The 25026-nt window shown below is 44.5% G+C and overlaps 1 protein-coding gene across 1 annotated transcript in view; it reads right to left on the bottom strand.

The window, feature by feature from the left end:
• The window catches only part of IGSF10 (immunoglobulin superfamily member 10), an 83077-nt gene that overhangs the window by 22856 nt on the left and 35195 nt on the right, over positions 1-25026 (bottom strand). Inside the window, exons 3-4 of the mRNA XM_075340736.1 lie at positions 23326-23455; positions 13763-14153 (exon numbers count right to left, since the gene is read on the bottom strand). Of these exons, the coding sequence (XP_075196851.1) occupies positions 13763-14153; positions 23326-23455 (521 nt within the window). The remainder of the gene's footprint in view (positions 1-13762; positions 14154-23325; positions 23456-25026) is intronic.

Raw genomic sequence — 25026 nt, 5'->3', positions numbered from 1 at the left:
GCCGCCACCAGGTTCCGGCCATTGTCACACACGACCTTTCCTGGCTTTAGGTTCAGAGTTGTAAGCCAGTGATCTGCCTGCTGTTTCAGAGCTGTCCACACCTCTTCTGCATTGTGGGGTTTGTCACCTATGCAGATTAGCTTCAGCACTGCCTGTTGCCGCTTCGCCGAGGCAGTGCTGCAGTGCTTCTGTGTCGCCCTGGACAAGCCAGGGGCCACAGAGCACAACACTTAAACACCCCACACTCCCTGCAGGCATATCATAGTCAAAACACAAAATCCTTGTTGCCTTCCCCAGGGGCTGTTGTCCACACCAGGGTGTGGAGCCAGGCGGTTGGTCTCCACCCACCGAGGAGGAGGGAAAACACAGGCAGTGAGAGTTAAGCTAAGGAAGTGGAAGGAGGAAAGTAGTAGAGAGGAGAAAAGTGACAGCAAAGAGCCTGAAGTTGGTCCGGGTGTGTGGCCCGGACAGGACAGCAAGGTTGGCAGGATGTGGTGACCGTCTGCAGTGGAGGCCGATTGGAGTCTGCCGTAAGGACCGTGGACGGGTGGTGACCCGGCCGTACCGGACCGGTATACAAAGAGAAGCCAGCACCATTGGCAGAGGACTTTCGGATCCCGGCAAGGCTTGGTGTCGCCGTGAATTTGCCAAATCCGTTATTGAAGGGGACCTCAGGGTTTCCAAACAGCCAAGTCCAGATAGAAGGCAACCGTACAACCGTGAAGGGGAGACACAGCCACCGCCAAGGGCAACCGTCTCCCAGGGCCAGCGCCTGTGGGCAAAAGGGGCTCCTCCGGCCCATATCCAGGTCAGGGAGCGGGTTACCGTTGGGAAACCATCACTACCAACACTTAACTTAGGTGCAGGGAGAGACAGTCATCACTAACCTGCAGGGAGGAACAACCGCAGCCGTCCGAGTGACCCGTCCATCCAGCCACTTGTTTTACCCTGAACTGTGTCATCATCATTGGGCTGAGTGAGTACCTCCGTGCCGTGCGGCACAGCGCTGCCCCTGCGACCATGCACTTCATCAGGCCCCGCAACCCGCCTGTCATCCATCTCTACCCCATCACCAGGCCCCGGGACAACCAACCCCCCTACCCACGGAGGGGAGAAATAACAACAAAGCTGCTCCCTGTCACAGGCTCCCGGGATCCCCGTCCAGAGCAGCGGTGGTGTCCACACAATCACCACAACCGTGGGTGGCGTCACGGACAATATCCCCAAAACCCAAACCACCCCTTTTCACTCACGGGCGAGTAGCGCCGCTCGAGTCCCCGGGATCCGGCCATCGCTCGAGCCAACGAGCAGCAGCAGCCGTAGAGCTGCGTCAGCCGGACCCGAGCAGTGGGAGAGCGCACCGTCCCCTCCTCCGCCAGCGACACTTCCAGCTTGGGACTGGTGTGGAGGGTAAAGTGGATCAGGATGCGCAGGAGGAGGAGGAGGCTGAGGAGCATGACATTCCGGAGCTGTAGAGTGTGTGTGAAACCCTGACTGAGGTAGGGCCTGCAAAACTTGGTGTGTGAAGGACGTGTTCCGTCCCTCGCTCAGACTGGGTCCCAGCTTGCACAATATTAACCCAGTGTGACGTCAACGAGATGTAGCGTCCTTGCCCACATGCACTTGTCCACGTGTCTGTGGTTAGGTGGACTTTGGCTGAAACAGCGTTGTTCAGGGCACGTGTGATGTTTTGTGACACGTGGTTAGTTATGCAATGCGGGGACGGCACACAGGGAGAAATAGTGGCGTCTGTGGACCGAGTAACGTGGGACAGCTGCCACCATCAGTTCGCGGAATGCTTCTGTCTCAACCAGCCTAAAAGGCAACATTTCCAGCGCAAGCAGTCGCGAAATGTTAGCATTTAGAACTGTGGCATGTGGGGTGTTGGCAGTGTATTTGCGCCTGCGCTCAAAGGTTTGCTGAATGGATAACTGAACGTTGCGCTGGGACAAGGACGTGCTTGATGATGGTGTTCTTTCTGCGTAGGCAACTGCAGGTGCAGGAGTGGAGGAGGCTTGTTCGCAGGCAGCATGGACAGGGGATTGGCTCGCATGCACAACCAGCGAAGACGTAGCAGTGACATCAGCAAGCACTGCTCCTCGACTCTGTTGTACTTCCCACAAAGTCGGGTGCTTGGCTGACATGTGCCTGATCATGCTGGTGGTGGTCAGGCTGCTAGTTTTGGTACCCCTGCTGATGCTGGCATGGCAGGTGTTGCAAATGGCCTTTTTAGAATCATCTGGAGCCAACTTAAAAAACTGCCAGTGTCAGAGTTCCGGGTTTTCCAGTTTTCTTTTGAAAGAGCTTGCCCTTTGTTAACATGGAGTTTTCTGTTCTGTTGCCCTACTTCCTGTCCATCTGTTTAAAAGCCGCCCCTAAAGCTTAGTCCAGTGCCTGAGTATACTGCTTCCTGTGTGCTCCTGCCCTGCTGCTTTTGGTTCCTGATTGTTATTCGGATCCTCTTGGAAAACAACCGACACCGACTCTGGACTTCATCTGGTATCATCTAGCTGTACCTGGACTCCGTTTGCCGTCTTTGGTCGGAACTTCTGCCCGGTTCCTTCCGTTTAATACCACTCTGGACTCACATCACGTACAGACATTTTTCGACTTACCTATTGCCCTTTTGTGTCCCGGCTGCTGCGCATTTAGGGCTTCTGGGGTGATTGCCAGACAGTCCCTGTATAGGGGTTTGCTGTTGGTGGTCTCCCTGGGGGAGTCCGGTGCGCGGTCCCGGGAATTCCCTTTCGCTCAGTCCCTGGAAGGTATTTCCTGTATTTATGTTCTACTGTGTTTTTGTTCCGTTTATGTACATATTTGCTGGTTGCATATTATAAATGTCTTGCACCAAGAACTCGTCTCTGGTTGTCATTGCCCTAACGCAATCGAAATCCTCAATACATACAATAGTATTACAGCCAGACTCGGGAAGACCTAACATTTGTACAGGCACCTTGTGTCGTGTTGTTCCGGGGAACAGTTGCCTGACGTCTGCCTGGGGCCACCACTCTGCTTCTTACTGCCTGTTGGGATGCTACGCCTCCCTCCCCCTGTGCACTGCTGTCCTCGCTCTGCATATCCTCCTGCCAGGTTGGGTCAGTTACTGGATCATCCACCACGTCGTCTTCCTCTTCCGCACCCTGCTCCTCCTCCTGACTTCCTGACAATTGTGTCTCATCATCGTCCACCCCTTGTTGAGACACGTTGCCAACTTCGTGAGAACGTGGCTGCTCAAATATTTGTGCATCTGTACATACAATCTCGTCATGGCCCACTTCAACAGGAGCTGGCGAGAGGCCAGAATTTGTGAATGGAAACGTGAACGAACAGCTATTCCGAGTGTCCAAGTGTGGGATCAGTAATGTCCGTGGACGTGTACTCGGCCTGGTGGTAGGAAGGAGGATCAGGTTCTGAAATGTGCGGTGCAGTATCACGGCTACTGACACTTGACCGTATGGAAGACAGAGTGTTTGTGGTGGTGCCAATCTGACTGGAAGCATTATCCGCTATCCAACTAACAACCTGTTGACACTGGTCTTGGTTCAAGAGCGGTGTACTGCTGCGGTCCCCAAGAATTTGGGACAGGACGTGCGAGCGACTAGATGTGGCCCTTTGTTGTGGCGAAATTAGAGCTTGCACACAACCTCGGTGTCTGCCTGCACCACCATCACGTCCACTTCCTTGTTCGTTGACAACGCCCTTGCGCATTTTGCAATGCTGTGCTGATGTGTATTCACTAGACTTGTGTGTTATATCCAAGTTTTTGCAAAACTCACACAAATGCAGCGGAAAGCTGCCACCAACAGGCACACACGTGCGGTTTTTAAATGCAAGCACGGAGGCACTAAGAACCTAACAGGTCTCTATCCAGGGACAACGTGGAGCCTCTCAATTTTTGGCTGCCCTGCCTAAGGGCTATACTATAATACACCCACTTCCTTCCAATGGGCACTTCAGGTTTACAGGCCTTCATGCACGTCTCTATCCAGGGACAACGTGGAGCCTCCCAATTTTTGGCTGCCCTGCCTAAGGGCTATACTATAATACACCCACTTCCTTCCAATGGGCACTTCAGGTTTACAGGCCTTCATGCACGTCTCTATCCAGGGACAACGTGGAGCCTCCCAATGTTTGGCTTCCCTGCCTAAGGGCTATACTATAATACACCCACTTCCTTCCAATGGGCACTTCAGGTTTACAGGCCTTCATGCACGTCTCTATCCAGGGACAACGTGGAGCCTCCCAATGTTTGGCTTCCCTGCCTAATGGCTATACTATAATACACCCACTTCCTTCCAATGGGCACTTCAGGTTTACAGGCCTTCATGCACGTCTCTATCCAGGGACAACGTGGAGCCTCCCAATTTTTGGCTGCCCTGCCTAAGGGCTATACTATAATACACCCACTTCCTTCCAATGGGCACTTCAGGTTTACAGGCCTTCATGCACGTCTCTATCCAGGGACAACGTGGAGCCTCCCAATTTTTGGCTGCCCTGCCTAAGGGCTATACTATAATACACCCACTTCCTTACAATGGGCACTTCAGGTTTACAGGCCCTCATGCACGTCTGTATGCAGGGGCATTGGTGAACCTCACAATTTAGGACTGCCCTGGCAAAGGAAAATACTACAAAGACTCACTTCCTCAAAATGGGCACATTAGACTCAAGAGGCCTTCATGTACGTCTCTTCTCAGGGACATCGGAGTGCCACACAATGTTTTCACGTAAAATCTTTCATGTATTGATCTCAAAAAGTAACATACACCAGCTCTATCTCACTATTGGGTATGTGCCCTTAACATTTCCGCCATGAAAAATCATTTTGGGGTCATTTTGGAAGGTTTTCTGATGAGTCCGTAAAAATGGCGTAAAACGCGGACAAAATTGTTCACAGCTGTGACTTTTGAGTGATAAATGCTTCAAGGGGTCTTCCCCATGCTGTTGCCATGTCATTTGAGCACTCTTCTGAGACTTTTGTGCCATTTTTAGGGTTTCTCCATGCTGCCGGGAGGTCATTTCACAAAAATACTCGGGTCTCCCATAGGATAACATTGGGCTCGTTGCTCGGGCCGAGTACACGAGTATCTTGGGAGGCTCGGCCCGAGCTTCGAGCACCCGAGCTTTTTAGTACTCGCTCATCACTAGTCATTACAAACACTTCTTGTATCTTTCATCTCACTGCAGTCAGTGTGGGAGAGGTGGAGAACATCAGAGCAATGTGCCACTGCAAACACCTTTTGCAGTTTTCATCTCAAGGTACTGTCAGCTCTGTTCTACTACCACAATGACTGCCATAAGCTACAAGCAGTTCTGCAGTACTTTACTCAGTAGGTATAGAGATCATGGAGGAGAGAAGGCTTTGTGTCACTACATGTATCAAAGTAGAAAACCTGTTCTAAGCATTTCTAGGTTTGTGGGTTTTTTTCCCATGTATAACACGTACTGTACAGCTTATAATTGGGCAATGTTATGCAGGTAAAAAATACAGGACCTCAGGGACAAATCTCTGTAATCCCCCCTTAGTTAAAGATGAATCTAGAATCTAAAAGGGTAATAAGGGTCCATGTATCTTTAAGACAGACCAAACAAAACTGGGTTTATATGCTATACTTAAGGCAGGATAAGTGAGGATCCACAATTGCTGTGTGTAAGAAAAGGGGGTGGGAGGGGGGGGGTCATCAATAATCCACTCTGTCTTGGATAGAGAATTAGATAAATGGATCAGGAAGGCAATTAAATATTTCCAGTAATTGAAAGATAGCCTAGATACTGTATATTATTGGTAAACTAGACCACAAGTCAGTATAATTTATAGTTTTCTCAATTTCCACTTAGATTTTTCGCAAGGCTTTTGTAACGCTATAGAGTATAGTTTTATAATATGTAATTATTGGGCACATTGTGCATAATAGTAAACCATAGGTACAGATGTAAAATAATAAAGTACAATACACTGTACAATTATTTGGCAATTTTAAATTTTGATAACTCATTTTATTATTGAACAACTACAGAACTATCGGTCAATCCAAAAGGTTACTAAACCTGAATATTTAAGAAAGTAAAAGTGGGATAATGTCTTTCTTAAGAGAATATCTGTGTGCAGGATTATTAGGCAACTATTAGTGTGCAGAGATATTCAACTAAATGAAAAATCTAAATGTAGCCATTTCAGTTGTTTATTTGCATATATTAAAGTTAGAATAACTAAACATCTCAAATTGTACAGATACATTTCTGACATTTAAAAAAAAAAATATATATATATACATATGTTTATATATATCAGTGATTATTATAGCTGTCCTTCTTTTTAATAACAGTCATAAGTAGTGATGGGCGAACCCGGACTGTAACAGTCCGGATCCGTACGCTTTCAATGTTTCCCGGGTGATTGATTCGGATCCAGCACTTGAGAAATTAAAAAAAAAAAAAGGAAAACTAAAGAAAATGAGGATGAAGTGAGCGCTTGATTCTTACCAAGGCTCTGTCGTGGATGTACGCTACTCACGCGGCCTCCCTGTGCCGCTCATCATTGCTCATAAATATGTACTGCTTTCCCCGCCCATTGGCCAGCCTAGCCTCTGTGATTCGTTGCAGTCAGAAGCGCCCCCAGCCTGTATGACAGAGTCTGCCTGCAAACAGTCATAGCTCATTGCGGCTCATTCATTCTCTAGAGCTCACAGCTAGCAATCCTGCTCTATTGCCGCTTGCTGTGACTGAGATGCAGCAGAGCTGGAATCACCATGGGACCTCATGTGGATTACGTCAGATGTGCAGGGTTTAATAAAGTGGTGAAAGAGGGTGGAGTTTTTGTATTTTATTCCAAATAAAGGATTTTTTTGGTATTTGTGTTTCTTTACTTACACTTACAGATTAGTGATGGGGGTGTCATAGACACCTACCATCAATAACCTAGGGCTTAGTAACAGCTGTGGGTTGTTATTAACCCCTTATTTCCTCGATTGCCACCACACCAGGGTAATCGGGAAGAGTCGGTTAAAGAGTCAGGCTTGTTACATCTAATGCATGTAACAATCCTGGGCGGCTGCAGATTACTATATGTAGGCGGGGAGGGGCGGCCAATAACTGTGGCCCTCCCCAGTCTGAGAATACCAACCCCCAGCTGTTGGGCTTTATCTTGACTGGATATCAAAATTGGGAGAACCACACACTGTTTTTAAATTATTTATTTAAATAATTAAACTAAATAAATAAAAGCCGCATGTGGTTCCTTTTATTTTGATACACAGCCAAGATCAGTGCAGGGCTGGGGCTGCAGCCTCTGGCTGTAGGTTTTATCTGTGCTGGGTATCATAATATTGGGGGACCCTATGCCAATTTATTTATTTATTTCTATTTACTGTATGGGTAGAGTCATACTGATGTATCACTTGCACGAGTGCAGTGAGAAAATCTCGCATTGCACTTGGCCCCATGTAAGACAATGCTGCAGCTCACATCTGCGAGTTTTTCCTCAGCCGTAATCGGACTGATGAAAAAAATCACAACATACTGTGTGTGCTGTTCCTACCTGTTTTCTTTAAAACCTTTAATGACATATCTACTGTTATTTAATTAATGTTATTCAATGTATATACGTTCATGCTTGTCTTTTGCTGCCATCTACTTGTCAGACGATTCTGTTCCCCTGGTTTTTAGTCCAGCCTGTGGGAGTGTTTTCAGCCCTACATGTGATCTCACATCCTGACTCCAAGATACTTTCACTTTCAGTCAGTGCATTGTGAGGAGCAGATCTATCTCTGCTTTGGGCTTGAGAAAAGCAAAGTTTTTGATCATAGTAGCAGGTCTAGGACAACCATCACAAGACTACCACAGTTACAGCCACTTGATCACTGTACTGCTGCATGTTTCTGTTCAAGGAGGAAAAATAAACCACCGTTGCTTCACCTCAACGTGTGTACATATGACTCCATCCACCCTGGAGCGCTCTGGTCATGTCTGCCTCGCATAGTAGAAACGAAGGTAAGGCTCCTCACACTTCTACACAACTAATTGCCTTTAATCGCCTCTAAGTGGGGACAGAACACTGTGATTGTGGCCAGTGTTACACTTATGTGTGACTTGCGCGAGGCGAGTATTAAATCGCATCACCTGACCTGCCACTCTCTGGACACGAGCATGCAGCTGCATAGAAATACATGCATATGCATGCTCCCCTCCAGAGAGTGGCAGGCCGTGACGGGTGATGCAACTCAATACTCGCATGAGTCACACGCCAGTGTTTTCACCGGCCTGTCTGCAAATCTCCTATCATTTGCTCCCATACAAGTTTATGGGTGCGAGAGAAACATCAGACTGCACTCGGATGTTATCCAAGTGAAGTGCGATATACGCACAGTCTGACAATGGAGGAGATGGGCAGATTAACCCCTCCCTCTCCTCCTCAGCTGTCATCCAGCTCAGTCACATGAAACTCGGACCTTACTCACAGCAGAGCCTGAGCCTAGAGTCATTTGGATGCTATACACCAGTGTGACCTCAACCTATGACATAGACTAGTGTGCAGCCCCCGTGCCCAGTAGCCTGCCGCTGCTTGGATCCAGACCTTCAGGGGTGGTGGCTCGAGGGTCTTCGGACCCGGTGGTCCTGTGGACACTCCGAATAAAAAGGGGAAGTTAATGTAGGGGCGTATATTTACGGGCTGAGCCGTATACAGTTCGTGATGCCACCCACGGTGTGTGGTGAGGTTGGACACCACCGCTACTGTTACGGGGCACCTGGGGGAGATGTTGCACAGCAAGTTGTTAACCCCTCCGTGGGCAGGGATGGTGGCCCCGGGAGCCGCTGGGCTTTGGTGCAGGGAAATGGGCGACCGCAGACGGTACTGATGTACTCACTATTAGAATGAAACACTCGAGTCTCTGGTAAACCAAGGTGATGGTGATCGGTGCCCGCAGCCGGCTGCGCTCTGGTTCCCCCACCCGGCTGTTGGTCTCTGTCTTTCTCCTGCACCTTTGTGTGATGGTGGACTGCCTGTGCTTGCAACTTCAGGAGTCTGCTCCCGGCTGGATGCGGCCCAAGGAGCCCTTGCCCGCAGATGCTGGCCCGCGGGATCACTGAGCCCTGGCGGTGACCTATTATCCCCCTCGTTGGGCCATTGTCTTCAGTCGGGACTTTGGGTGGGACAGGACCTCCAGTCCTGGCCGCAATCAGTTAATTAACTAGTACCAGTAGCTTCTGGGCCTAGATTCAGGGTCTGCGTACTCCCTCTTGTGCTCCGGTTTCCGAGTCGGTTCCCCAGGTCAGTACCGGCGGGCCACTACCCTGTCCCGGTCCACCTGGGCTCCACCGAGCCGTCCTCCCGGCTCCTGCAGACAGAGGTCTCCGTCTGCCTCCTAGCCAAAGGCACCAGGGCTCCTACCCTGGCACCTATCAAATTGGGGTATTTGCCTCTGCTGGAGATGCACACAGCCCCAGCCCACACTCCTCTCCAACTTGAACTCTAAGCATATCTGTCTACTTTCCCGCCCCGGGCTGTCTTGACTCCTTGGTGGGCGTCTTCCAACCGCCTGGTTCCAACCCCTGGTGTGTCTGTCTAGCCCTGAGGGGGGGTGACTAGGGTTTTAATGGTTGGCTGATGTCACCTGATGTGGGAATGGTGTAGTGTAGGGGCCTATTTGTGACTACCTGGCCCGGCCAGGGCGTCACACTAGCATAGAGCCTGTAAATGGAAGCAGTCAGCTGACAAGCTGACACTCAGTGTGGGGGCGCGGCTGACTGCAACCAATCACAGGCATCAGTGGGCAGGGAAAGCAGTGTATATTCAATGAAGGCTACTTTGAATTGAATGCGCGACCTGGAAGCAGCTTGCCGCCATAACATAGAATGGTTGTGTACAGCACGTTTGCTCCTATCTCCCTATTCCTTTTACCAGCATTTTTAATCTCTGGTTTCTGATCCCTATAGACTTATATGGGGACTGGATTCTGGATCAGAACCGGGTTTTAAAAAAAAACCATGGAGTCTGTTAGTTTCTTAATATGTTAATGATTTACTTTTTTGGGCAGCACCAATCACAGCCTCCTAAACACTGTGCACAGAAGTGACTGTTTTCCTTCATCGTAAATCTCCAATTTAAGAAGGCCCCAGAATTTCCCAATAGGGTTTAACTCAGTTTAGGAAATGGCCATGTCTTAATGCTTTCCACTAAATGCTTTAACATAAGAAGCATGACTAAAGGGGGCTTTACACGCTGCGACATCGCTAATGTGGAGTCGTTGGGGTCACGGAATTTGTGACGCACATCCGGCCGCATTAGCGATGTTGCTGCGTGTGACACCGATGAGCAATTTTGCATCGTTGCAAAAACGTGCAAAATCGCTCATCGGTGACATGGGGGTCCATTCTCGATTATCGTTACTGCAGCAGTAACGATGTAGTTTGTCGCTCCTGCGGCAGCACACATCGCTACGTGTGACACCGCAGGAACGAGGAACCTCTCCTTACCTGCCTCCCGGCCGCTATGCGGTAGGAAGGAGGTGGGCGGGATGTTACGTCCCGCTCAGCTCCGCCCCTCTGCTGCTATTGGGTGGCCGCTCAGTGACGCACGGACCGCCCCCTTAGAAAGGAGACGGTTTGCCGGTCACAGCGACGTCGCCGGGCAGGTAAGTATGTGTGACGGGTCTGGGCGATGTTGTGCGGCACGGGCAGCGATTTGCCCGTGTCGCGCAACAGATGGGGGCGGGTACCCACGCTAGCGATATCGGGACCGATATCGCAGCGTGTAAAGTAGCCTTAAGACCATATATAAATGCAAATGTAAACAATTTTGTTGAAAAAATAGATAAAAGCATATAAAAAGTACAGTGCAAGGAATCCAAATAATGTAAGAACCAGACAAAAGGAAAAATGGGCAGGACAAATAAAGGCCCCAAGGGATGGCACAATGTAGATGTGCAGGCAAAAAGGAATGATGAGCAAGTAAATTAAGTTTATCAAAAGAACCCCCCAAAATATAATCTAATATAAACAATGTTACAGTATGGTCAAATACATTGCACCAACCAAAATAAAAAGAGACTCCTATTGTTCCTTGTATTGTATCTTTTTTATATGTTTATACTTACTTTTAAATGAAGATGCCTGGCAAAAATACTTACTTAATAATTCTGCAGAGTGTAATTTAAAGTAATTATCGGGTTTCAAACATCCACTTTCAGACACTATATTAAAGAATTCAGTCAGCAAAGTACCAGTTCCTTATTCATGACCTCCATAAGTTAGGCAGAGGACTAAGGGGTACTTTGCACGCTGCGACATCGCTAGCCGATTGTAGCGATGCCGAGCGCGATAGTCCCCGCACCTGTCGCACATGCGATATCTTGTGATAGCTGCCGTAGCGAACATTATCGCTACGGCAGCTTCACACGCACTTACCTGCCCTGCGACGTCGCTCTGGCCGGCGACCCGCCTCCTTCCTAAGGGGGCGGGTCGTGCGGCGTCACAGCGACGTCACACGGCAGGCAGCCAATAGAAGCAGAGGGGTGGAGATAAGCGGGACGTAAACATCCCGCCCACCTTCCTCCTTCCGCATAGGCGGCGGCCGCAGGTAAGGAGATGTTCCTCGCTCCTGCGGCTTCACACACAGCGATGTGTGCTGCCGCAGGAATGAGGAACAACATCGTATCTCCTATTGGTGTGAAATTATGAAAATGATTGACACTACACAGATCACCGATTTACGATGCCTTTACAATCGTTTATCGGCGCATCTAGGCTTTACACGTTGCGACGTCGTTACCGGCGCCGGATGTGCGTCACTTTCGATTTGACCCCGACGATATCGCAGTAGTGATGTCGCAGCGTGCAAAGTATCCCTAAGTGTCTCCAAAGATCATTTAAAGGGTTTTTTCAATTTTACAAAAATTGACTCAAATAATTTGTATAAAGTAAAATACCAAAATATGATAGTGCTCACCCTTTCCTGCTCCAGGTCTCCAGCTCCTTTCCATTGCTCTAGCTTCTACATTTTGGCTACAGTAGTGATCTCATGCTGACATCACTGTGATCAGTAGCTCATGGCATCTATCTCGCAGAGTTAGCACTGGACCCACTAAGGGTGACTATTATCTGCACCTGTTATTTTACATTACAGAACGTATTTAGTGTACAATTTTCTAAAAATGGAAAACCATTTTAGTCACAGCAGAGACAATATATTGATTTCCATAGGTACCCTGTAAGCTGCAGGAAAGTTTAAGATTGGATACAACAACCCCTAACTGATTAGAACTGCCCCATTTGTTGGAGAACTTGTGAAAGAAAACTGGAAAACTAAAGGATAAAAAGCACCACCTCATTTTTTTTTTTTCATCATTGGAGTGGTACTTTAAATGTAAGTCACCTGCCCCTGGTGTATTTTTCTGGTTACCTGGTGCCATCTTGTGCCTGTAACTTTTGACTATCCGTAAATCAGTAGTTACATCACAAGCGCTCAATATAAATCTATGAGAACAAAAATGAGGCCAGTATGAAGCTCTCATAGACTTGTATTGAAAAGTGACCTTCGATGCACTCCATGATACACTGAAGTTTCTGGCAGGTCACAAATCACTGGAGACCAATTGGAGATGGCAGCAGGAGAGTTTTTACTAGGAGCAGGGGACTTCAATTCAAAGCACCACTCCAGCTGTTCAATAAAAAACACTGGAGTGGTAAAGCAGCACTCCAGCTATTTAATTACACAACACACTGGGGTGGTAAAGCAGCTCTCCAGCTGTTTAATAATAGAAAACACTGGGGAGTAAAGCAGCACTCCAGCTGTTTAATAATAGAAAATACTGGGGAGTAAAGCAGCATTCCAGTGGTGAAATAATAAAAAAACACTGGACTGGTAAAGCAGCACTCCAGCTGTTTAATAATAGAAAACACTGGGGAGTAAAGCAGCTCTCCAGCTGTTTAATAATAGAAAACACTGGGGAGTAAAGCAGCACTCCAGCTGTTTAATAATAGAAAATACTGGGGAGTAAAGCAGCATTCCAGTGGTGAAATAATAAAAAAACACTGGACTGGTAAAGCAGCACTCCAGCTGTTTAATAATAGAAAACACTGGGGAGTAAAGCAGCACTCCAGCTGTTTAATAATAGAAAACACTGGGGAGTAAAGCAGCACTCCAGCTGTTTAATAATAGAAAACACTGGGGAGTAAAGCAGCACTCCAGCTGTTTAATAATAGAAAACACTGGACTGGTAAAGCAGCACTCCAGCTGTTTAATAATAGAAAACACTGGGGAGTAAAGCAGCACTCCAGTTGTTTAATAATAGAAAACACTGGGGTAATAAAGCAGAACTCCAGTGGTGAAATAATAAAAAACACTGGGGTGATAAAGCAGGACTCCAGCTGTGTGAGAATAGAAAACACTGGGCTGGTAAAGCAGCACTCTAGGGATGAAATAATAAAAAACACTGGGCTGGTAAAGCAGCACTCTAGGGATGAAATAATAAAAAACACTGGGCTGGTAAAGCAGCACACCAGCTGTTTAATAATAGAAAACAATGGGCTGGTAAAGCAGCAAGCAGCACTCCAGCTGTCTAATAATAGAAAACACTGGGGTGGTAAAGCAGCACTAGCGGTGAATTAATAAAAAGCACTGGAGTGATGCTTTAATGAAAGGGTAACCAAATTATTAAGGGTTTTCTAAAACCCATTACTTTTTATTGTGATACACAGTACATACTGGTACTGCACATTACCATCATGAGTTTCTTGACATGTATATGCACATGGAATGAAATACCTTTAGACTGCTGTCCAAGTTCTGTTAGCCACTGAAGATTACAGTCACAGGACCAAGGATTTCCATGAAGATAAAGTCCCTCCAGTTCATTTAAGTACAAGAACATCTCTTTGGGCAATGATGATAACTGGTTATCAGACAGATTTATATGTTTTATAGATGATGTTTTAAATATCTGTATGAAGCGCAAAGTGACGAAAGTGTCCATGTGCAGCTGCCGAATTTCATTTCCTTCTAAGTGCACCAGTTTCAGGGATGTGAGGCCATAGAATGATTCTGGAGACAAGAATTCCAGTTTATTGTGATCCATATGTAGCCTGACCATACTCTTCAGACCACGGAATGTATTCTTGTGAAGGGTCTTCACTTTATTGTAACTCATTTTCAATACCTAGAAAATGTAAAATTAAAAATTTACATTGAAACAAGGAAAATAACAAATTGAATAACTTGAGTAACAATTAAAAGTTTCAGTGCGTTACGGACATTAATATTTTCCTACTTGCAAGAGAATAAGTAAACTAAAAGTTAATTTAAAGGGAACCAGTCACCTTATCCATGCTGCCTAAACCACAGGCATGAAATACAGCCTAGCTGCACAAGTTTTGTGCCACTTACAGCACGAGACCTGTAAACCACCTGGAGCAAAGTCATGGATAACTAGAATCATCTCTGGCTATAGTCCCAGGACAGATTTTTAACTAAAAAGACAGTCCAGCTCACAATCAAACCAGGACTCTGGAGCAAAGGAACCAATGGTAAATGTAGAGAAAGTCTTGAAGGGATGAAAATCCAGCTTTACGATGTGGGGATAAAATAAAAATTTATTTAAAGTTCATCCAGACATCAATGTCAATAGAAAGTTTAGATGATTACAAATGTTTATGTTTCGAAATGCGTAGTTATTTTTTAAACTTTCTATTGACAATTTCAATTTCCTGTGCTCTGTGCTGTGCAGTCTCAGCACAGCAGTTGCACAAAAGTGATGTCAGACATCAAGCGCAGGCACAGGAGTAGAATGATGAAGCATGGAGCGGAGCACACCACTCGATGCTTCATTATTGCTGTGTGAGATGACGGGCAAGGGGGACCCAGTGCCGTTGCCACTGACACTGGGCCCTCCTGCCACACGGGCCTTATAGTGGCCGTGTGGTCTGCCACAGAACAGCACATCTCCTCTCTCACAGAGAAGAGCCGGCTGTTGATCTGCAGGGCTGGCCGGTCGTGACGGTGACCTCTGCGACCGCGGTTGTTGCACCTTTTGTTAGGAGTGCTGTTAACATCACATATTTCAGAGTTTTGCACAGAAATTCCGATGTAAACGTTAAGCTTAGAGCACAGTATAAATATGAACCGACCCTTACTGTGATCTCAGGGAGGCAGAATAAACAAATCAATAACAGCAGATCAAGAATAGGTTTTCTTATTTTTCATGCCGTTTACCGTGTGGTATAAATAATTTTAAGGCTTTAATCCTTGGGTTGGTGCTATTTCAGCAATATCAAATTTATATTTTTTGTATGCTTGGCGACTATCACACACTAAAAAGTGCTTCTTTTCTTTTTCTTTTTTTTTTTTTTACAGTTGCATAACCTTATTTTTCCATATTTCTGCCGAAAGAGTCTTGTGAGGGCTTGTTTTTTCTGGGATAAGTGAATGTTTTTCTTAGTATTATTTTTGGTTATAATGCTTTTTGAGTGCTTTCTGTTCAGATTTTTGGGAAACAGAATGAACAAAAAAACAGAAATTCAGAAAAATAAATATGCTGTTTACAGTGTGGAAAAAGTAGTTATGATTGCTTTATCAGTACGATTATGGCGATACCACGTTTGTATCTTTTTTTATGTTTTTCCACTCTTACAAAATAATAACAATTTTTATAGAAAAAGTATTGCTTTGTATAGCTGTATTCTGAGAGCTATAGGCTTTTTGTTTTTCGCTTCTGCATGTATGTGGTGGCTTGTTCCTTGCAGGCCTAGATTAATTTTTCAGCAATACCACTTTTATCATACATGTCTCTTTGAAATAATTTTATTCCAGTTTGATTTTGGAGATATGATGAAAAAACATGTAGTATATCACAAAAGTGAGTACACACCTCTCATTTTTGTAAATAATTTATTATATCTTTTTATGGGCCAACACTGAAGATTTGACACTTTGATATAATGTAAACTAGTCAGTGTACAACTTGTATAACATTGTAAATTTGGTGCCCTTTAAATAGCTCAACACAAAGCCATTAATGTCTAAACAGCTGGCAACAAAAGTGAGTACACCACTAAGTGAGAATGCCCAAATTGTGCCCAATTAGACATTTTCCCTAATTTTACACGTTAGTGTTAACAGGTCTCAGGTGTGAATGGGAAGCAGGTGTGTTAAATTTGGTGTTATCACTCACACTCTCTCATACTGGTCACTGGAAGTTCAACATGGCTACTCATGGCAAAGAATTCTCTGAGCATCTGAAATAAAGAATTGTTGCTCTACATTAAGATGGCCTAGGCTATTAAAAGATTGCCAACACCAAGACTGGCCAAGACTATACAGCAGTTTAACAAAACAGATTGCACTCTGAACAAACCTTGCCATGTTCAACCAAAGAAGTTGACTGCACATGCTCAACATCATATCCAGAGGTTGTCTTCTCAAAATAGACGTATGAGTGCTGCCAGTATTTCTGCAAAGTTTAAAAGGGTGTGGGTCAGTCTGTCAGTGCTCAATCCATACTTAGCACACTGCATGAAATTGATCTGCATGACTGTCATCACTGAAGGAAGTCACTTCTAAAGCTGATACACAAGAAAGCCCACAAACAGTTTTACTGAAGTCAAGCAGACTAAGGACATGGATTACTGGAACCATGTTGTGTGGTCTGTTGATACCAAGATAAACTTATTTGGTTCAGATAGTGTCAAGCATGTGTGGCAGCAACCAGGTGGGGAGAACAAAAACAAGTGTATCTTCCCTACAGTCAAGTATGGAGGTGGCAGTGTCAAGGTTTGGGGCTGCATGAGTGTTGCCGGCTGTGGGGAGCTACAGTTCATTGAAGGAACCATGGATGCCAACACTGTGACATACTGAAATAGAGCATGACCCCCTTGTTTCGGAAACTGGATTGCATGGCAGTATTCCAACATGATAACGACCCCAAACACACCTCCAAAACAACCACTGCCTTGCTAAAGAAACCGAGGGTAAAGCTGCTAGACTGGCCAAGCATGTCTCCAGACCTAAATCCGATTGAGCACCTGTGTGGCATCTTCAAATGGCAGGAGGAGGAGAGCAAAGTCTCTAACATCCACCAGCTGTGTGCTGTCCTCATGGATCAGTGGAAGATGATTCTAGTGGCTCTTATGAATCTTTGGTGAACGCGATACCCAAGCGAGTTAAGGCAGTGCAGAAAAGAATGGTCTCGACACAAAATATTGACAGCTTGGACACAATTTGGCCATTTTCACTTAGTAGTGTACAGTGGTTTAGAGCTTAATGGCTCTGTGTTGGGTTATTTAGAGGGCACACTAAATTTACACTGTTATACAAGCTGTGCACTGAGTGCACTGACTATTTTACATTGTATCAAAGTGTCATCATATCTTTAGTGTTGTCCCATGAAAAGATAAAATATATACAAAAATGTAAGGGTGTATTCACTTTTGTGATGTACTGTAGCTTTTTACCACATTTTTTTTTTACTGTATGCACTGTAGGGGCGAAAGAGTATGCAAGTTTTATAGATTGTGTCATTCTGGACATATAAATACCAAATATTTACTTTATTAGTTTATATTTGTTTATACATAAATGTTTGTATTGGTGTAATGGAGGGTTTTTTGTTTCTTTAACAATTTTTACAATTTTTATTTGCTTTGCTTTTTTTACTAATCTTAATCTTTTTATCACTGGTCTCACGCATTGGAATAGACATGTCTTGCAATGTATCAGACCTGTCAGATTACACCGACAAAATTCCCGTTAAACTCTGCCTATGACTGAGTCTAACAGGTCACCATACCCCATACCTGGCACATCAGGAGGTCATTGTTTCACTTTCGGGTGCCATGACACCAGTTGGCTGTTATTGCCAGAGCTTGACTGTCAGCTATGCCAAGCTCCAGCAATGATCATGTGGGGAAATGCTGATATTTCAGCACCTTCCCCCGATCACATGCTGTAATCGGTCAGTCAGATTGACTGACTGATCACAGCGATAGAGAGTGGGGACCACTGTAATTAGTCCCCGCATCTCTTCCCATGCAGGTCAGCTTTCACTGACCACTATCGGCACAGAGCTTTCACTGTCTGTTTTTAGAGTGACAGTTTAAATCCATAGCATGTCATGATGATCCAATAGGTGGCACTAGAGTTCGCCTACTTCCTCCCTGAAGGGACAATTTGCATATTTCCCAGAGGAGCATTGCAGCTTAAAGATTCCTCAACACTGGCAAGCTGGAATGGTGTGTCAGTCTCTGCAAGAAGAATAGCTTGACCTTTAGATGATGTGGGAACTCACATCTGCTCATGATGTACTATGTACGTCATTGGTCGTTAAGGGATTAACCTCTTAACAACCACGGGCAGTAATATTATGTCTTAGCAGTCAGAGTGTTAATCCCTGCCAGCTGCTACAAGCAGCCTGCTGCGATCTGCACACATGTCAGCTGATTTCTACAGCTGATATGTGTGCCTGGCAGGCATGAGAAGATCCGCACTCTGCCCGTGCCTATTTACCCCTTAATTGACACTGTCAAAATGTGACAGCGCCATTTAAATTATGGTCATGGTAAAACTTTACTCACTGGCCACCACCGGATGTCATGTTACGTGATCACGTGGAGCTGATGGTTGTCATGGTAGTGTGGGTCGTGATGTGATGACTCCTGTAACTCACATGACTCAGGTCCTGTAACAAGCAGCCAAGTTCTGCAGGTTACAAGAGGTGGGCATTTCTCCGATCTGAGCAGTGCTGCTCTGATCAGGAGAAAAGAATGAGTGATCAAACTGCTGATCATTATAGCCCCCTAGGGGGACTAGTAAAATAAAGAAAAAAGTAAAAAAAAATTTGGAAAAATTAAAAAACCAAAAAGTTCAAATCACCCCCCTTTCGCTCCATTGAAAATTAAAGGGTTCAAAAATATATACACGTTCAAAAATGCCCGCTCTATCAAAATATAAAATCAATTAATCTGATCAGTGCACGGCATAGTGGCAAACAAATTCCAACCGCTAAAATTACGTTGTTTGGTTGCTGCAAATTTTGCGTAAAACAGCATCGGCGCAAAAATGGTACCATTAAAAACATCAGCTTGAGATGCAAAAAATAAGCCATTACTGAGCCATAGATCCTGAAAATTGAGAACACCACGGGTCGCGGAAGATGGCGCAAATAGTGTGCCACTTTTTTCAGACAAAATTCTGATTTTTTTTTAACACCTTAGATAAAAGTAAACTTATAAATGTTTGGTGTCTATGAACCTGTACCGAGCTGAGGCATCACACCAACAAATCAGTGTTACCATATAGTGAACACAGTGAATAAAATATCTCAAAAACCATCGTGCAATTGCACTTATTTTGCAATTTTTCCTTATTTGGATTTTGTTTGCCATTTTCCAGTACACTATATGGTAAAAGAAAAAGGTTTTGGTACCATGTTAGCCAGTTGAAAAATGATTGATTGCTCTCAGTGAAAGAAACATAATTAAAATTTTGTAGTTGTGATACCTTTTAATGGCTAACTAAAATAAAAATAAAATATGATGTTATAAAGCAAGCTTTCGAGACATCTCCGGTCTCTTCCTCAGGCATGCACATTTATCTCTGTGACAGCTGTCATAGAAATAACTATGAGAACAAAGAATGAGACCTGCAGTTGCACTACTATAAATTCACTATTCAATAGTGCTTTATATCATTGTGCAATAATGTCCCATGATAGGAAAAAGAAGCTCCGTCTCGGCTGAATAGTGTCACAAGGGGACATTATTATATGTAGGATTAAAGCATGATTGAAAATTCCACAGTAATATAAATGATGGTCTATTTCGTAAGTTAGAATGTAACTCTTGACGTGCTAGAAGAGCCTTTAGATCTGCAAATGATTGTGTTATTTTTAAAGATATGTTCATCCTCATTTTTCCTTTTGGCTCAACACACACACATGGACAAAGTTGGTATCCTCCTTATATAGTTAGAAAACTCCATAATGGTAAATAAATAAATTGAAACTGACAAAAGTAATTTTCAATTTAAATTTACTGAATATCAACCAGTGAAAAACAGACATTGCTTTTGAATTGGGGTTCTTCAGAAAAAAACCCCAAAAAACTAATGAAAATGGCCTGGACAAAAATGATGGTACCGCTAAAAAGATTGAAAATAATTTGACCATAGAGACATGTTAAACTAAGCTGTGTCCTGTAATTATCATCACAGGTGTCTACAAACTTGTAATCAGTCAGTGTACCTATTTAAAGGTTGAAAAGTAGTCACTGTACTGTTTGGTGTCCTAGTGTGTAACACACTGAACATGGACCAAAGAATACATAAGGAAAGTGCTGTCTCAGGAGATTAGACAAAAAATTATACACAAACATGTTAAAGTTCAAAGCTATAAGACCATCTACAAACAGCTCAATGTTTCTGTAATTACAGTTGCACACATTATTCAGAAGTATAAGGTTTATGGGACTGTAGCCAATCTCCTTGGAAATGGCTCGAAAAAGAAAACTGATGACAAACTGAAGAGATGGATCATACCAATTGGTAACCAAACTGCCCAGAACAACTTCCAAAAAGATAGGAGATGATCTCCATGGTCATAGTACATCAAGGTTACATCGCACCATCTGTCACTGTCTTGGCCAAAATGACCTTCTGGAAGAAATCAATTGTAAAAAACAAATAATAAAAATTTGAGACTGGAATTTACCACAATTCATATTGACAAGCCACAAAGCTTCTGGGAGAATGTCATGGACAGAGGAGGTAAAACTGAAGCTTTTTGGCATGTCCGAAGAGCTCTATGTTCACAGCCATAAAAAATGAAGAATAGAAAGCAAAACCAATGTATCTAATATGAAACATGGAACTGGCTCAGTTATATTTTGGGGCTGCTTTGGTCAATCTGGAACAGGTTGTCATTAATTTCTGCAGGTACAATGACATTTCAAAACACTCAAGGCATTCTGGAGGAAAATGTACTGCCCAATGTCAGAAAGCTTCGTCTGAATCACAGGTCCAAATCACAACTATAAGCATCCAAGAATGGCTAAGAGCAACGCAAGGAGTAGTATGAAGTGGCCTTCTATGAGCCATGATCTACATCCTGTTGTGGAAGGAGCTGAAACATGTAATCTTGGAGTAGGCAACCTTTCAAACCTGAGACACCTGGACTGAGTAAGTCTTAATTGAAAATTACTTTGGTCAGTTTCAAGTTATTTTGCTGACCATTGTGTTTTTTTCTTACCTTACCAGAAAGGTACCAACAATTTTGTCCATGTGTATATGTTAAGATGAGGGCCTATGGATGACCAAAAAAAAGAACCAAAAAACACGATTTAGTGATATTTTTTCCTGAGTTCTTTCTGCTATATGTCAATATGTGGTGACTTAACAGTTGTGATGTGAACTGTGTACTGATAAAGGTTTTGCTAGCATGTCACAATAATTTTTAGAATTTGTAGATTAAGATTTTAGTGGACACATCTGTATTGACCAGCAGGGTATGTTGCAAGATTGGAAATAAACTGGAATGCAAGAAGGAAGCTGATGGAAACTCATACGGTAATGTAACTATAGTGTTTTCCTTTTTCTCACCATATGTATGTGATGCTATTGTCTGCTGTATGTCTGCTATTTCATCCTTCTTCTCTGCGCGATTCCTAAAACTTAACATGGACAAAACCGAGTTCATTGTCTTTCCTCCTCCTCACTCATCTCCTCCAACAAACCTTTCCATCAAACTTGATGGTTGCTCACTCTCCCCAGTCTCACAAGCTCGTTGCCTTGGAGTAACCCTCGACTCTGCTTTATCCTTCAAGCCACACATCCAAGCCCTCTTCACCTCATGCAGACTACAACTCAAAAATATCTCCCGGATCCATGCTTTCCTTAACCAAGAATCAGCAAAAACATTAGTGCATGCCCTCATCATCTCCCGCCTTGACTACTGCAACCTCCTGCTCTCTGGCCTCCTTTCCAACACTCTTTCACCCGTGCAATCTATCCTAAACTCTGAGGCCCGCTTAATCCACCTCTCTCCTCGCTATTCCCCAGCCTCGCCACTCTGCCAATCCCTTCACTGGCTTCCCATCGTCCAACGACTGCAGTTCAAAACATTAACCATGACATACAAAGCCATCCACAACCTGTCTCCTCCCTACATCTGTGATCTAGTCTCCTGGTACCTACCTGCACGCAACCTCAGATCCTCACAAGATCTCCTTCTCTACTCCTCTCTTATCTCCTCTTCCCACAATTGCGTACAAGATTTCTCCCGTGCCTCCCCCATTCTCTGGAACGCTCTACCTCAGCATATCAGACTCTCCCCTACTGTGGAAAGCTTCAAGAGGAACCTCAAGACCCACCTCTTCCAACAAGCCTACAACCTACAATAGCCCTCAGTCCAGTACACCACTGCGCAACCAGCTCTGTCCTCACCTATTGTACCATCACCCATTCCCTATAGACTGTGAGCCCTCACGAGCTGGGTCCTCTCTCCTCCTAAAGCAGTCTGTTTTGTACTGTTAATGATTGTTGTACGTATACCCTCTTTCACTTGTAAAGCACCATGGAATAAATGGCGCTATAATAACAAATAATAATAATAATAATAATAGTAATGCTAGTTACTACTTATGAATAGTATAGATGGAAGGGTAGTCAGACAAGCTGGGGTCAGGAAACAAGAAGTCACACCAGGACACCGGGAGTAAGCAGAAACATAGTCAAGTCACAAGCCAAGGGTCAGAATTCCAGGAAAGTATGTATTATATTCAGGGATCAGTCTGAGACGTGGTCAGGTAACAGTCTGAGGTCAGAACCCAGGAGGTAATGACAAGAACAGGGAGTGGGCAGAGAGGAGTTAAACAACAGACCAGGGTCAAGAAACTTAGATCAGAACACAACACGAGCCAAGAGCACAACTGCAGAACCAGAGAGTATGACTGGTGAGGTTCTGGGAGAGCATGCTCAGTAATGAAACAGAGCAATTACCAGGAAGTTGGAACACCTGAGTAAAAGCACCTCCCAGAATCTGCATGGAAGCCTGTGCTGTCAAACAACCTGTCAGCTAGTGCTCAAAGAAACACAGCAGAGCATCCCCAAAAGCAAAATGCTCTGCACAAAGGAAACATGTCACTGCTGACCCTGTAGTTCAGGAAGGCGCAGCAGAGCATCACCTGTGGGCAAGATATTCTGCACAGAGGAATAATGTCACTGCCGGCTTCATAATTCAGGAAGGCACAGCAGAGCATCACCTGTGTGCAAGATGATCTGCACAGAGGGATCGTGACAATGTGCTGGTTATTGGTAAGTTTAGCTCTGTATATGACAGTTCATACCTGTAATGATGATAAGTCTTGGAAAGCATTTTCATGGATTGTCTGGATTTCGTTGCTATGTAACATAAGAAGTTCTAATTTCTTCAATCCTGCAAAGTCGCTTTCTGTCAGTTTGCTTAGGCTGTTGTACCTATTATCATGCAGGGGAACATATAGAACAATATTTATAAAGAAGATGCTGTAAATTAAATACTGCACTAAAATTCTGGAACACGCAGTGCGTGCCTGTCTGCAGGAGTATGAGCTCATTTCTGGAGGAGGCCTTAGAGAGATCTCTTGCTCAGAAAATAACTTTATCATTATTCTTGGAAATCACATATGCTACATTCTCTTTTACAAATATTTCTTCTTTCACTGGATTCTTGCCACCAGTTTTATAACATGACAAGTTTTAAGTCCGGATTATGATGATATTTCCACATACTAAAGAGCTACAACTAGAAAAATATAAATGTACTGATATAGGCTTTTAAGATAATGTATATTTAGTTAATCAATTAGTTTTCTGTTTTAGTACTATTCTAGATCTCATTCAAACTTCAGTTATTTGTGTACGAGTGCTGTCCGTGTACTTTCACATGTCCAGAATTTTTGGTGGACTGAGGAGTTTGATCAAAATCGAGAAATGTCCAATATTGATCCGATTGTACGATCAAAATCGCAATGCAAGTATATAGGTCCACAAAAATATCGGGCAACCCTATTGGTGTCATCCGTGTGCTGTCTGTTTTTGTTTTTCATGGACTGTTATATGGAAAATATTGAGAAACTTTTTCCCTCCTTCAGAGAAATCTGAAACGCTAAACATGATGAACTCTGATGGACTCTGTACATGACAATAACTGGTGTCTGAATGAGGTCTTAAAGTCAAGCTCTTGAAAAATAATAGCAGATTAACTACATTGCAATACTTATGGGGGTTTTACACGCTGCGACATCGCTAACGATATATCGTCGGGGGTCACGGTAATTGTGACGCACATCCGTCGTCGTTAGCAACATCGCAGCATGTAACACCTCTGAGCGACCTAAAATGATTGCAAAAGAGGTAAAAATCGTTGGTATTGGAGAGGTCGCTCCAACACCAAAAATCGTTGACAGGTGAGTAGCGAGGTTGTTTGTCATTCCTGAGGCAGCACACAATGCTACGTGTGACACCGCAGGAACGAGGAAACTCACTGTACCTGCTTCCACCCGGCAATGAGGAAGGAAGGAGGTGGGCGGGATGTTTGGCTATTGTACGGCCACTTAGTGACGCCGCTGTGACGCCGCACGTATCGCCCCCTTAGAAAGGAGGCGGTTCGCCGGTCACAGCGACGTCGCTAGGCAGGTAAGTATGTGTGACGGGTGTTAGCGATGTTGTGCGCCATGGGCAGCGATGTCCCCATGTCGCAGAACTCACGGGAGCGGGTACGCTCGCTAACGATATCGGTACCGATATCGCAGCGTGTAAAGTACCCTTTAATCTTTGAGCTCACTCACAGAAGCATATAAGAGGGAAAAGTGCTATCTGATGTTTTATCGAATAGCTTGCTTCAATGTTATACTATGGGGCAGTGCCGACCAGTGCTTTTTTTCTCATGCCAATTCGGCATGAGATAAAAATTGCTGCATGCTGTGATTGCCAGCGAATCTCAGACAGTGTGCACCCATACAAGTCTATGGGTGCATGAAAATCATCGACTGCACTCGGATGTCATT

This window comes from Anomaloglossus baeobatrachus, chromosome 3, assembly GCF_048569485.1.
Source record: "Anomaloglossus baeobatrachus isolate aAnoBae1 chromosome 3, aAnoBae1.hap1, whole genome shotgun sequence".
Lineage (NCBI taxonomy): Eukaryota > Metazoa > Chordata > Amphibia > Anura > Aromobatidae > Anomaloglossus > Anomaloglossus baeobatrachus.
This window is presented reverse-complemented; position numbering and strand designations above follow the sequence as displayed.